At 26.5% G+C, this 15761-nt stretch overlaps 2 protein-coding genes and 1 pseudogene across 2 annotated transcripts; 1 reads left to right on the forward strand and 2 right to left on the reverse strand.

Moving 5' to 3' along the window:
• Nucleotides 1-6687: 6687 nt before the first annotated feature.
• On the forward strand, nt 6688-7857 carry LOC111274060 (uncharacterized). Its single transcript, XM_022858717.2, has 3 exons — nt 6688-6842; nt 7258-7411; nt 7670-7857. The coding sequence occupies exons 1-3, from the start codon at nt 6840-6842 to the stop codon at nt 7714-7716; spliced, it is 204 nt and encodes a 67-aa protein (XP_022714452.1). The 5' UTR covers nt 6688-6839; the 3' UTR covers nt 7717-7857.
• A 138-nt stretch (nt 7858-7995) lies between these two features.
• Nucleotides 7996-10842, reverse strand: LOC111274059 (uncharacterized). The gene is made up of 5 exons (XM_022858716.2): nt 10066-10842; nt 9671-9889; nt 9140-9229; nt 8766-8870; nt 7996-8651 (listed from the first exon to the last, which is right to left on the reverse strand). Exons 1-5 carry the CDS (start codon nt 10573-10575, stop codon nt 8427-8429), a joined length of 1149 nt encoding a protein of 382 aa, XP_022714451.2. The 5' UTR covers nt 10576-10842; the 3' UTR covers nt 7996-8426.
• Nucleotides 10843-10986: 144 nt separating this feature from the next.
• LOC111274061 (serine acetyltransferase 1, chloroplastic pseudogene) lies at nt 10987-12322 on the reverse strand (annotated as a pseudogene).
• Nucleotides 12323-15761: the final 3439 nt, after the last annotated feature.

Raw genomic sequence — 15761 nt, forward strand, 5'->3', positions numbered from 1 at the left:
TAAGTTTGAAAGATTATGTGTCATGCCACATAGGATTTACTATCAATTTATATGGTCTAGCAGATGAAAAGAACACATTGATACACGTTTAGGCAATTGATGACTCATTTAGAACTTTTCAAAGTTTAGGGACTAATATAGAATTTGACCCAAAGCTTAGGAACCAGGCGTGCTATTAACTTTTTATTTTACATAAATTATATTTATTCATTTTACATAAAATTAATTATTTTTTAAAATTTTTTTCAAAATAAATCCATAAATTTCTACTAAATTAGTGTATGATTTTTTTTATATGTTTAAAAATAATCTTTGAAATTAAATTTTTGAGATCTTACCTAATTATTGAAGGATTTAACTTTTAAAATTTAATCTTACCAAATTATTGAAATGTTTAATAATTTTTTATGAATTAAAAAATATTTTTTTATTTAATCCTACCAAATTATTGGATAATTTCAATCTCAAAATTAAATTTTATAAAATTATTGGAGGGTTTAATTATCTTTTTCTTAAAATAAAATTTTGAAATTAATCCTAACAAACTATTGAAAGATTAAAATCTCAAAATTAAATCTTACCAAACTATTAAAATATTTAATTAATCATCTTGAAATATTTTTAAAGAAAATTAAATTTATAAATTCTTCAATCTTACCAAATTATTGGAAGATTTAAATCTCAAAATTAAGTTTTATCAAATTATGGGAAGGTTTAATTATCTTTTTCAAAAAAATAAGTTTCTAAAATGAATTCTACTAAACTATTGGAAGATATATTCGTAATAAAATTTTACCAAACTATTAGAATGTTTTATTAATTTTAAAAATAATAAGTCTTTGAAAATTTTTTAATAAATCCGTTGACGGAGTCTGTTTAAAGAGTAACGATAGTCTCCTTGAATACTTTTAAGATGAAAATTTTTTCTTAAATTGCTACAAAACTATTAAAGTAATTTTAAGAATAATTTTCAATATTAATTTATTTGATATATTTTTTATTATTTTCTTAAGATTTTAGACAATACGAAATCAATTTGTACTATTTTTTACTATAATTTTTCTTTCACGTAACCATAATCTCAAGCCTAATTTTAGTTTTGTAGATTAGAATTTATCTTTTTAAAGAACTTGAATTATGTTTAACATCACTTTTTAAAAGATAACAGACTCAGTTAAGTAATCAATCACACCTAAAAAAAAAACTATTAGTGACAACTTCTAAAATTATATCTAGCAATAATAATCCTAAATTAAAAAACATCTTACTAGATCTGGACGAATTAAAATCCATCAAATATGAGTTAATTTGTCATGCATATCGCCATTGACATTTTTCTTTAAAAATGTATTTACTAGTCTCTTTTGGTGCAAAATTTTTCTAATAAAAAAATAATGTTTAAAGGCAAAAAAAAAAAAAATGAAATCAGGTGCCATATGAACATAACCGTTGGCTTTTTCAAAAAAAGATCTAATTTAAAAAAAAAGGCAAAAACTAATAAAAGGAAGGCAAGAAAAGAGAAAAACCAGATATGACGTCGACATTATATCATGGGGTTTAAAAAAACAAATACAAAAAAACAAAAAAAGAAAGGACTAAAAAAATAAAATCCAAATATGACGTTAACCTTTTAGCTAATATCTTTTTTTTTTAATTATTAAATTAAAAAAATTAAAAATATATATTTTTAATAATAATATCAAATGACCCCTTATTAAAAAAAGTTTAAAATATTTAGCAATATTTATTAACTATAAAAAGGAGAAAAAAAAAGAAAAAGTAAATAGAAAAATAAAAAACTAGAGAGAAAAAAAAGAATTAAATGACTTGACACATAGCATATATTTAAGTGGGTCTTACAAAAAAATTATAATTTTAAAAATTATTTATTAAAAATATAAAAAATAGAGCATAAAAAAAGTACAAAAAGAAAAAAAAAACGTCGAATACTTTTGGTAGCAAATGAATCTCACACAAGAAAAAATTAAAATAAAAATATTTATTAAATATTTAAAAAGAAAAAAGAAAAAAAGTAAAGAAAGGGAAAAAGGAAAAAGGAAAAATATTTTTAAAAAATTTAGTGTAAGTGGATATCACACACACAGAAAATTAATTCTATAAAAAATATTTTTTTGATAATTTAAAAATATGTATTAAATATAATAAAAAAAAAGCAAAGGTAAAAAAAGAAAAAATAAATAGCAAAACGACAGTAGCATCTCAATAGTAATCGTACCTATATAACTTATATATATTAAATATAATAATTAATAATTTTGTATATAATTTTTGTTGTATTGAGTAAAAATATTATATATAATAACTAATTTGTAACCATACATGTGTTATTTTATTATTTAAATGTGTTCACACCTAAAATTTGTAATTTCTTCATAATTATCTCTAAATCTTTAATTTTATGATATAATATATATATATTCAATTAACATGTATTAAACTTTGTTATTATAATTTAAACAAAATACTAAAAACAAATGTAAAAAAAAAAAAAGGATATATTATATATGGATAAAAAGCAAAAAAGAAATTGAATATACATATAATAGTCTTTTAGAGGAACGTCCAAATATATTATTTAATGAAGAAGTGCCTACTTTTACTTGCCATGAAAGTAATCCAGTATTCAATACACATATTTAATTAATTGATAAAATTTTCACTAAGCAAAATCATATAAATAAAAAAGATATTACCAATTAACATATTAAAAAAAATTATACAGTAATGCCCCCTTGTAAAAACATGATCTACTATGAAGAGATGGATACGTCTTGTAAAAAATTATACAGTAAGTACATACGTCATGCTATTAACTTTACTTATAAAATTAAAAAATTATACTAATAATATATTTAAATTTTTATTTAATTGATAAATAACATAAAAATAAGATTTGTCCTACATTTCAAATTTCTTATGGTCAAATAAATAAAAGCATCTAATTAAGCATCCACATAAATAAATCTTATCAAATAACATAATATACTCCTTCTATCTTAAAATATTTATCATATATTGATTTTTATGAAATTTAAGAAAAAGTTTTAACTTAAATGTATTTAATATTAAAATTAAATTTTTTTATAAAATTAAAATTTCATTATTTTTAATGTTAAAAAGTAAAAAGGGTTAATAGCAGCTATAACCCCTAAACTTTAACCTAAATTTTAATTTTGGTCTCTAAACTTTAAAAAGTTCTAAATGATTCCTTAATTGTCTAAAACTACCTTATTTTAGTTTTTCATCTGCAGAATCATCTAAATTAATGATAAATGCCAGCTAGCACCGTATGATGACATCAACTAATATCTTATGTGGCAAATGAGGGACCAATATAGAATTCATTTAAAATTTAGATGCGAAAGACAAAACCATATCAAAATTTTATATATTTCATATATGTCTCATAGAAATATTAATTTTAAATTATATTTGCTTATTTTTATAATATAACCTATTAGACATATTTTTGTTTTAAATAGAAAATAAATATTCAAAACTTAAAATTAAGTTAAAAATTTTTAATTCCTTTTCTAAAACTTTAATGCAGTTTAAAAAGTATATATTTTATTAAAAATATTATTTTACTCATAAGTATTAATAAAATATATTATTTTCAATCCAAAAAATTTATTTTTTAAAATATTAAATATCTTTTATTTTTCCTTTTTAAATATATTTTATAAAAAAGAGAAAATAAAAAATGTTTTAAATTATATTTTTTATTTTATATGAATATAAAGTTTTTATATTTTTCAATAGATTAATAAATCTATTTTTGAAAATGATCTAAAAAATTTTACATGATATTTTGACATGATATAGAGTTTTTATTTAATTTCTTAAACCTATATAAAAGTTTTTTACTTAATTTTTTAAAATGATATGTAATTTTAATAAACTTATTTTCAAATTTTCAACTTAATTTAAATTTTTTAAAAAAAATCTATTTTCTATTAAAAATACTATTTTATTGATAAATCGTATCATAATAAAAATTAAAAAATATTTTAAATTATAATATTTTATAAAATAAATTTGAAATATATAAAATTCAAAATTTTCTTGAATTATTTTTATCTTGTCCTTTATTTATTTTTTATAAAATAAATTTAAAAAAGGAAAAAAAAAGATATTTAATATTTTAAAATTTATTTTTATGGATAGAAAATAATATTTTTGTTATGATTTATGAATAAAATAATATTTTTAATAGAAAATAACTTTTTTATTTTAAAAATGATATTGAATCTTCTTTTAAAAAATTGGAATTTTAACTTAATTTTAATTTTTAAAAAACTATTTTCTATTAAAAATAAAAATATAATTTTAAATTTAATATGTTATGAAATATATATAAAATTTTGAGGGAATTTTGGCTTTTATCCCTAAACTTTAAAAGAATTCTATTTTGATCATTCATCTACCACATGGGATACTAGTTGATGTTATCATGTGGTGCTAGCTAACATCTGTAGTTAATTTAGATGGTTTAATAAATGGAATGACCAAAATAAGACAATTTTAGGTAATTAGAGATCCAAATAAAATTTTTAAAGTTTAAAGACCAAAATAGAATTTGAGACAAAATTTAGGAACTAGGAATGCTATTAACTTAAGTAAAAAAATATAAAAAATAATTTTAAAATATAAAAAAAAATAAGACTTTTAGATGTTAAAAAAAATATAACATAATTTTGAGATATCCCAAAAAAGAAAGATGGAGAAAGAAAATGAGACAAAAAGAGTATATGATTTTAAATATATATTTATAACATTTGGTAATAAAATTATTTATTTCTAAATGAAAAAAAAAATCCTTTTAAAGCTTTCTATGGAAAGATTAGAGTGGGGATAGGTTAGAATAACAAAAAAACTAAAAAAGAGTTGCAAGAAAAACAAAAATGGAAAGCAAATAATTAGGATTTAAGCAAGAATCCAACTACTGTTTTTACTATAATTATTTTCTCCCATAAATGGAAGGAAATAGGAAAAAAATTCAAGTAGTTTCTTTTATGGTTAATAGCATTTATAATCCCTAAATTTTGACTTAAATTTTACTATATTCCTAAACTTTAAAAAGCTTTAATTGGATTTTTAATGGCTCAAAATTGTCTTATTTTGACCCTTCCGTTTATAGAATCATTTATATTGATTGGTAAATATCAGTTGACATCACGTGACGACATCAGCTAACATTTTACATGATAAATAACAGACCGAAATAAAATTCTATCAAAGTTTAGGGACCAAAGATGAAACTATCTTAAAATTTTATATATTTCATATATGTCTTATAAAAATACTAATTTTAAATTATATTTGCATGTTTTTTATAATATAACTTATTAAATAGATTTTTGTTATAAATAGAAAATAGGTGTTCAAAACTTAAAATTAAGTTAAAATTTTTAAATTCCTTTTTAAAATATTTAATACATTTTAAAAAAATTTTATTAAAAATATTATTTTACTTATAAGTTATAATAAAATATATTATTATCTATCCAAAAAATTTATTTTTTAAATATTAAATATCCTTTATTTTTCCTTTTTAAATATATTTTATAAAATACATTTTAGAAAAAAATAAAAAAATAAAAAAATATTTTAAATTATATTTTTTATTTTATATGAATATAAAGTTTTTATATTTTTAATAGATTAATAAATCTGTTTATGAAAATGATTTAAAAATTTTTACATAAAATTTTAACATGATATAGAGTTTTTATTTAATTTTTTAAATTGATATAAAAATTTTTACTTAATTTTTTAAAATGGTATGTAATTTTAACAAATTTGTTTTCAATGTTCAGCTTAATTTTAATTTTATTGAAATCTATTTTCTATTAAAAATATTATTTTATTGATAAATCATATCATAATAAAAATTAAAAAATATTTAGATTATAATATTTTATAAAATTTATTTGAAATATATAAAAATCAAAATTTTCTTGAATTATTTTTATCTATTCCTTTATTTATTTTTTATAAAATAAATTTAAAAAGGAAAATAAAATATATTTAATATTTTAAAAAACATATTTTATGGATAAAAATAATATTTTTATTATGATTTATGAGTACAATAATATTTTTATAAGAAAATTACTTATTTTGTTTTTAAAATGATATTGAATTAAAAAAAAGGAATTTAAATTTTTAACTTAATTTTAATTTTTAAAAAATTATTTTCTATTAAAAACAAAAATATAACTATTAAATTACATTAAAAATGTAAAAATATATTTTTAAATTTAATATTTTATAAAAATATATGAAACATATAAAATTTTGAAATAATTTCATCTTTAATTTATAAATTTTGAGAAAATTTTATTTTAATCCCTAATCTGTTATGTGAAATGTTAATTGACATCATTTTATAATGTTAATTAATAGTTGTCGTTAATTTATATGATTTCATATACGAAATAATCAAAATAAGATAGTTTTTAGGCAATCAAAATTTAAAAATTACAAATGTTATTAAACTTTTTTTTTATTGGCGGTTTTACTGAATCGTACTTAATTAATAACAGTATCGAATAAAAAACAATCATAAAAGGAAAATATAACAAAATGAAAACAGAACTGAAGTACTTATTTCCCAAGACAAGTAAAAAAATAGCGAAGTAACGGTCCCAGGCCTCGTTGTAACCACGTACAAAGAGAAAACCAGGGACAACCAGCCCCATGTTTTCCTTAGAAAACGACTGCTGTCACCTGTCAGCCCCCTCTCCTTCCTCTTTCTTCTCCCTCGCACAAACCTCGCTGCTGCTTCAGCGAACGCAAACACCATTTTGAAAAAAATGGTAAGCTTCACCTTTTTTTTTTCTTAAAATTTATCTTCACTTGTGTTCTTTTCTTGTCTTGACGTCGTACGTAAGTGTAGTGGTCAATTAATATTCTCTGTTCTTGTTTGAACTTGCCTTCGTTTCTTTTTTTTTGTGAATTATTCATTTTTCCTTTTGATGATTTTATCAACTCGAATCAACGAGAAAGTATTTATGATTGCATGTTGATTTTGCTGCGTCTAGATGTTTCCGTTTTCTTTTACTAATGTTCTGTTGCATAATGCAAATATACCAAGAGATTTTATCAAGGAAAACTTTGATATGATGACCTTTGAATTTTGAAAGTGGATAATTGTCCTAGTTTTTGCCCACTAGTTCTCTCAAGCCTAAAGAAATTTATCTAGCTATAATTGGCATTATTGACATTTGACAGACTACCTCAAAACGCATTGCGGAAAGGAAGGTTGCAAAGTTTCAGAGAAACATCACAAAGAAGGGATCCGTGGAAAGCTCAACAAAGAAAGGATACGGGTACCCTGTTGGCCCAATTCTTCTGGGCTTCTTTGTCTTTGTGGTTGTTGGATCATGTATGCTCTCTTTCTATCTTCATTACTAATAATATTTTGCTGGATTGCTCTCCAAAAGGTTAATGTGTAGTGGGCAGCAGAAGATTTTCACACTTTCACTTGCGAAAATAAACTCTTAAATTCCACCCTAAATAGATTGATCTGTTTGGGATATCTCTCTAAGTTGTAAAGCTTTTTAATTTGTAACAATGATTTTTAGTTGCATATTTTGGTTGACCAAATGATCCCTTTCAATTTTTTTTTTTATTTCCTTGGCAGCTCTTTTTCAGATAATTAGGACAGCGACTAGCAAAGGCATGGCTTGAGGAGCTGGGAAAGAATAAGACGGAGGTCCGTAAATCATGTAATGACTTGTCTTAATTGGCAAAATACCATTGTTGTACAACTGATGTTATACATCTTGTTTGATTTAATAAATTCTGGCCTCCACTCTTGCATTTCTGAAAGCTTGTTCCACGCACCAATACCCTAGCCCATAACCAAAAAAAAAAAAACACCTGACCCCAACTAAAGCATACAAGGTTTTCTAGTTGTATTTTTACAGTTTAGGTCTTATGTATATGTGCGTAGGGGCTCCCATAGTTAGAGAACGCTTTGACACTCTTTGATACACTATCGAGGAAGTGGAGAATGAAAATGCATCTCCAGTTCTCCACTCATCCAGGCAAGGCAGCGTATTGTCGAGCTGATTAACGGCCTTAGGGCTAGGAAATTGTACTACCTCTTACACTTGGTAAATAATACAGAATAATTTGGCTACTACTTTTTACTCAAAATAGTTTATTCTATAAACATTGAAACGAAATTACTATTACATTTCATTGACATCACATTGTATGTAGCCCACAACCATAATTGATCCGCAACGAGAACTTAATAAAATTTCTACCCCTTATCGCTTAAATCATTCCGTGTACACCTTGAGCTAACAAGTTTGACTCAAACCAAAACTACGATCCATAATCTTCCAAAAAGGACAAACAAAAGAAATGCTCAACTGAGTGCCACCAAGCAATTAGAAAGGTTTATGATGCATTTGCTTTTGGTCTAAGCCTGTGCTTTCATCTGATCTGCGACTGCTCCGGGCCATGGAGCTTCCTCTATTGGAATCCCGGTAGCAATCTGAACTTCTGGACAACTTCTTGCTACAAAAACTGAATCCAAGCTCATTGAACGTTTGTTTATTGTTCTCAGATAAGGTTTCATCATGTGGCAAGTCATAGCCAATCTCATTAAATTCCTGCAAGATTTTTCATTCAAGCAACTATTTCTCATTTCATTGGCTGGAGGTAAGAAGACAGGGTATCTCCTAATGGAGATGAATATCATTAAAAATTTTAAGATTGTCGTTTACCTTGGATTTTGTCTTGGCAAAATAAGGTGTTAAACAGGGATTTAAATCTTCGAGGAATAAGTCACCTGGACTACCAGGGGTTGTTGGATCGCCAGAACTGAATTCCTGAAATATTGTTCATTATATTATTACCAGTAGAAGCACTGAAGTCAAGAGTAATGAACCCCTTCGGTCACATGCAGTCCAATTTTCACAAGCTATCGAGACTAGGATTGGAAAAGACAATAATCTCAGTTTCAGTCGATAGCAACTTAATATTTCTATTAAGGAAAATGGTCCCTGCACTAGTGATAGGATAGGAACTAACAAAATCAGTGACTATATTTATGTTTAAATAATAGTATTAGTTATTAGTATAGAATCTAAAGTCTTACCAAAAAATCAGAAGGATCATATCTGGATGTCCTGGGGGAGCTGCCATGCCGCTGGTGACATCCCCTGGTAGAATGCTTATCTGCCTTCACCTGTTCAAGCACATGTTAACGAAAGGATTCCCTGTAATGGTTTTTACTTATTTGAAATGATATTGTTTCTTTGCTTATGATAGGTAGTTACCGGAAAATTTTCATGGCACACTTCAAGCAAGTTAAGCAAGCAGATAATACCAAATTCATTGCATTCTCTTGCATATAGGGCTAAGACTTTTTTATTTTTTGAGGAAAGCAGCAGAAATCCATCATTAATTTGATATAGATAATATGCTATGAGAATGCATCATTCTCTATTGAAGCTATGATAATAGCCACAGCTATGTAGTGTTCTTTTAATAACTCTTGGTCAGAATGAATCCTTCGAGCATAATAACAAGAACAAATTTCGTTTCTAGTATCGTTAATTTTAAAGATTAATTAGTCTATAATTTGATGTTCAATGCTTTGAAAGAAGCGTTAGTTCGGGTGGATTACCTGAGCAAGGTCCAGGGCAAGGCATTGGAGTTGTCCTGTAAGAGAAGTCACCTGTCTTTGGAGAGTTGGGATTAGTTGTTTGGCTAGTGTCAGCTCTGAACCCTGTTTTTCTACAAGCTCTTTAAGCTGAGAATTCATGACATCCGGAAACAAAATTGCACTTTTCAATGATTTAATCTCTTCTCTCTGTTTCAAGCACAAATCTTTCAGCTTCTCAACCTGCAAATGCCATATATTTTAACATCTCTAGGATTCAAAAACAATTGTCCATTTTCTAGAATTTAATCTGATATATTTGTGCGTTTCTTTGTGGTAATTAAATAAGCACAAAGTAATAAATATTAACAATGTAATGACGATATGGGCAGGGGCATAAGGAGGTGCTCACGAATCACCTCTCTGTTCTTGTCTTGAAGCAGAAGCTTGAGCTCAGCAATCTCCATCTCCTGCTCTTTATTGGAACTCAAGAGCTGCCTTTCACTTCTCAAAACCATGGCCAACGTCCTGGTATTCCCTTTAACCTCTGTCAAGGCTTTCACCTCCTCCTTGTCCCTGTCCTTATCGGCTGAGCCTTTCCCGAACAGCTTCCTCTGCAACGCCGTGAAAGCAGCACCCTTCCTTGCAGTCTTCTTGAGATCCTCAGCTAGGACATCGGATGGAATGACCAGCTGCCCTATTGTCTTCTTTGTGGATTTCTTGTCCATAAATCTCTTCACCATGTTCGTCAAGTTGTGGTCAGCGGCCTTGGTCTCGCCGCGGCTGCCTTGACCTACATCCAATGGTTTTGATTTCACAATGGCTCGAGAGGAAGAAGAGGAATTGTTCAGCTCTATAGATGCCGAGGGATCAGAGAAATAAGAGGAGGTGGAGGGGCGTGAATCGTACGACTTATAGCGCGTTGCCATTTACACGAGCAACAGCAGTTGAAAGCTATGTCTGTTTAAGGTTTTATAAGTGCCTTTGCTCTGTTGAGGTTGCTAAAGTGAAACAGGTTTTTTTTTTTTTAAAGGTAAGAGATGAAAGTTGTGCTTTGGGGAAGAGGATTATTGTCAGAGAATTTTGAATTTGGATTCAGGCACGTGCTGAGGTTGGCTGTGTGGCGCTGTCTGGATTCAAAATTGGATTTGGCGTGAACGGCGCGGGATGGCTTCTATTGAACTCACCACCCACCCCGTTCCAAAATTTTACCTTTATTTTATTTTTTCTATATATTTTTATTCCATCATTTTTCGTTCAAAAATCAAAATCTAGTATTCTGGCCTAAACAATTTTTTTTTTAAATCCCATTTTTGTAGGAGTTGATGATTAATTTTGGCAAGTCAAATTTCTCAATTCCCAATTTAATCATTTGATTTAATGTAAATCGACTTTGGATGTCCTCGATTAATAAATTTCAAATATCTGACTGCAACACAGAGGTTATAGAATATCAAATGAGTAATAACCAAACCAAACATTTTACTGGTAACTATTCTCTATTTGCCTGAATGGTCGGGGTAACTAATCTAGCCGGATTCCCAACTGCAGTACCTTTTGGTGGCACCTCCTTTAGAACCACCGAACCTGCACCAACTTTAGCCCCTTCTCCTACTCTGATATTGCCCAAAACTTTAGTTCCTGCACCTACTAAGGCTCCATTGCCAATTTTAGGGTGCCTGTCTCCCCAAACTTTTCCTGTACCACCTAATGTCACATCGTGCAGAATAGTAACATTGTTCCCAATCACTGCCGTTTCTCCGATCACAATTCCTGTGGCATGATCAAGTACTATTCCCCTTCCAATCTTCGCCGCTGGGTGGATGTCTACTGCAAATACCTCAGAAACCCGACTCTGTATTAGTAGCGCCAAGTTGACCCTACCCTACGACCACAATTTATGTGCCGCTGTATGAGCTTGGCAAGCTTGAAACCCCTTAAAAGTGTAGGAAGCAGTGGACATGACTGATGCAAGCAGGGTCGCGTTCTTTTGTAGCCCTGATATCATCTCTGATGGCTCTCTTCATCTCGTGGTCTCGATCAAAAACTTCCAAGAAAACTTTGAAAACTGCATCCCTGTAAATATTCGAATTGCCCAGTTTCATTGCCAGGAGATTTGCCAACGCACTTTCCAGTGAACTGTGTGACAATACCAAAGAAGAATAATAACTCAATAAGATTGGTTCCTGTTTTATATCAGACTGAGCTTCCTCCCCAATTTTCACCCATAGCTCATCCTTACCCTCATCATAGGGACAGACCGTTGCGATATCAGGAATTTTCACGCTAACCCAGTTGATTGCTCTGCATGAAACAAGACTTGAGAAACTTGGTCCGCATAGTTTGGCAAACCTGCAGCAAACAGAACAACGGGCTAGGCGTTGGTTGGATCCTAAACAACACAAGTACCCATTGGCAGATTCACATTTTGGATTGTCGATGCAAGCTGCCATTGACTTAGAGTACCCTTGACCTTGAGAGACTGTACTGGGTTGAGATTGATGATCTATCGGAGCTTATGCTATTGAGAGAGGAAATAGACCTAACGAATGTATAAAGCTGATAACTGTGATAAGGCGAGTGGGAGACCGGAGGACTATTTAGTTATTGGAGGCATATGCAATGTGGATTAGTGAAATGACAAGAAATTGCTCGGAAATGACAAAAAATAATGCAGGACAGTAGATAGGAATTAGGAAATAGAGAAAACAATGACGTTTGGAATGACGATTGACGATTCAAAGATGGCCGTAATTGTATAAAGAATCAAAAGTGACGAATGAATGGAAGCTGCTTGGGGCACAAGCCTACACAAACAATTAATCATTATGGCAAAGGAAATTGCAAGCAATGCTTTGAAGTTGAATCCAATGGTTTCTACTTTTCAATGGCCGACTGTTTCATCTACTTTGCTAGCAAGAGTAAGATTACTTTTGATGAAATTAAAAATAATAGTAAAATCAATTTAGATTAATGATAAAAGTAGTTTTGATGAGATTAAAAGTAATAATAATAATAATATTAGTTACTATAATAATAAGATTATTTATTATAATAATAAAGTTAAAATTAATGATAAGATATATGTTTAGATAATAAAATAATGGTAACAGTATCTCCAATGAAGTAAAAATAAAAAATATATAATTATTTATGATTTTACTCTAAAAATATATTGATAAATTATTTTAATAATGTTATACTATTTATTTATTTATTATATTAAATTAAAAAATTATTTAAAAAATTTTAAGTGAAAAATCTAAATGAAAAAAAAAAGATCAAATGATATGAAAATCTCTATAACTTTAAGAGTAAAAAAAAAAAGAAATAAAAAAATTTAAGGCAAAATTGGGATAAAATTACTATAAAAATATAATAATTTAACATCGATTTTGATATTATTTAAAGTATAAACTTGTATGAATAGAAATAATTATTTTATGATAAAATAAAATATCATAATTATTTAAAATAAATAATTGTTCAAATAGTCATAATTATTTTACTAAAAAATATGATTACACATGTCATTTTTTAAAATAGAAATTTGTAACTATTTGTTTATTATAAATAGATATTTCTATATGACCAATTTCACTAATTTTGATTTGGAGAGTTTAAAATTTTGTTGTATCCTATAGTCATAATTACCTTTAAAATAGTATTATTCACACCTAAAAGTCATATTTCTTCATTCTTATTCTTTTTATTTTCTTAAATTTTCTAACATAAACTTCTATAGATACTAATAAAAGATCTTCTCATAAACTTCTATGAATACTAATGAGAGATCTTCTACAATATCCTCCAAGAGTGATAATACCAAGTGTATGGACTAGATGTCATGAGCCAACCTTGTATAAGGTCATGACCAGGCATAAGATGTCATAAGTCACCCATGTATAGGGCATGACCAAGTAAAGGTGCCAAGTGAGAGGGTAAATCTAATGTGTTAGGAAAAAGTATAAACATTATAATGATTCTTGGTAGCATAACTATAAAATCTCTTAAACTCTTTAAAGGAGGTGAGCAATCAACGTGTTGTGGAGCTGTCTCACTGGCTAAAATACGTGCTAGACTACTCATCTAGAACTGCCCTTCTAGCTCCAATGATGGTGGAAAGACTCAATACTTTTTTTGTACTTATTGTACTATTCTTGATATTAATAAAACACATTTTTTCTTACGAGAATATCGAGTTTGTCATGGTGTGCTCCTATTACGTCTTGGTATATCGTTGTGCATTCTTGAGATTAACTTGTGATTTATTAGTTGCATATTCAGATATTGAGCTATCTTTAACTATTTTTGATTGACTTATATGGAAGCATCCATCTAAGTATTGCACAATCTATTGCTTCATCTAAAAAAAGCTTAGCTTGTGACACTAGACTCGTCAATTCTAATCTAAACTTGAAAAATTCATCCAACTTACCCAAATCAAAACTTGATTAAATTCGTTTGACCATAAAATGTCAATAATCCACACCGGTCTAATTTGAACCCAAAAACAACTCGAACTCAAATTGTATTAAATCCAAAAATAACCTAAATTAGAAATAACTTGAACTTAAATTAAGTATAATTTATTTTAAAAAAAATTAACTTAATAATAATAATATATATAACACAAAATTTTAATTTATTTTAATTATTTAACATTAAATTATCTTTTGAAAATTTTTCTTGGCTATTACAAATTATTTCTATTATTATATTATAATTGAATTGAATTTTTATATTTATTAGTGTATATTAAAAATAATGTTGTTTGTTTTCCTTTGATAAAATAATTAATAAATCAGCTATCCATTAATCATTTTTAAAGTAAAAAATAATTAACAAATTTCAATAAAACTAATATATAACATTTATTTCATTGAATTTAAATAAGATTTTATTAAAATATTATTAAAAAAATCAAAAATAAAAAATATTTTAAAAAAGTTTAATGTCATAATTAATCTCTAAACTATAATAAAATATTTAACATAGTATCAAAAATTTAAAATATTTTATGTAATATTTGAATTATAAATCTATTAATTAATAAGATACTTGTTTTAATATGATTCATTTTAAATAATAATATATGGTGGATAAATAATTTTTTAAATACTGTATTAATTAACATATTTATAATTTAAAATAAAAATATATATTAATAATTTATAATAAAAATATAAAAAGAATAATATTTTAACTTCGATTTTGATGTCCAAATACTTTCCAGTTTTAATTAATATTCCAATGCTATTTGTTTTACGTTTAAATAATTTTAGTTTATTTCCTGTTAAAAAATCTCTTATCTAGCTATCCAAAAAAATGTTCAACAAAAATTTTTACATATAAACTAAACTTAGATTTTTAAAACTTTAGATTTTAAACTATTGTAATAAAATTAAACATGAAAGTAATTAAGTTTAAAATAGTAATACTAAAAAAAATGTTATAGTCCATAAAACTAATTTTTTTGTTCCGGTAGCATGTAGAAAATTAACTAATTAACCTCTCTGATAAATAAAAAATTATTTACCGGAAGTTCAAGCAACGGGTTTGCATACAATGACGTGCGCCTTTTAATTGCTCGAGTAATGTAAAGAGACTGTGGGAATGGGTGCCGCTAGCATTCCCCAAAAATAAAATTAAAGACTGAAAGTATGTTTACTCCTTTACTAAAATGAATATAAACACGCATTTTACTATAAAATTTGTTGGTTTTATATAAAATAGCTAGCAAAAATAAAAAAATTTTGTTTTTGCTTTTAATTTTACTTTGTTATCCAAATGCACTTTTATATTTTTCATTTGAAATAAAAAATAAACAAAACCTAATAAATCATAGCTATTGGTATTTGAACTACTAGCAGGAAGAGGCAATCAAAACTATTCCTAACAAAGTAACAATACATGTGAAGTATTACCTAGAGAAAGGAAATACGAGATTCGCTCCTCCCCAAATACTTTCACAATGAAATTCAAGTTGAAAGCATGATCAAAGAAAAAAAAATGGAAATAATTTCAAATTAAATGAAATGAAAAAGGTACAGATTATGCATTTAGAGTAATAAATCTATGTTCTTTTCATTTTTCGTTTCTGGGAAGATAATAA

Source organism: Durio zibethinus, chromosome 26 (assembly GCF_047325235.1).
Source record: "Durio zibethinus cultivar Kanyao isolate XHJ-2024 chromosome 26, ASM4732523v1, whole genome shotgun sequence".
Lineage (NCBI taxonomy): Eukaryota > Viridiplantae > Streptophyta > Magnoliopsida > Malvales > Malvaceae > Durio > Durio zibethinus.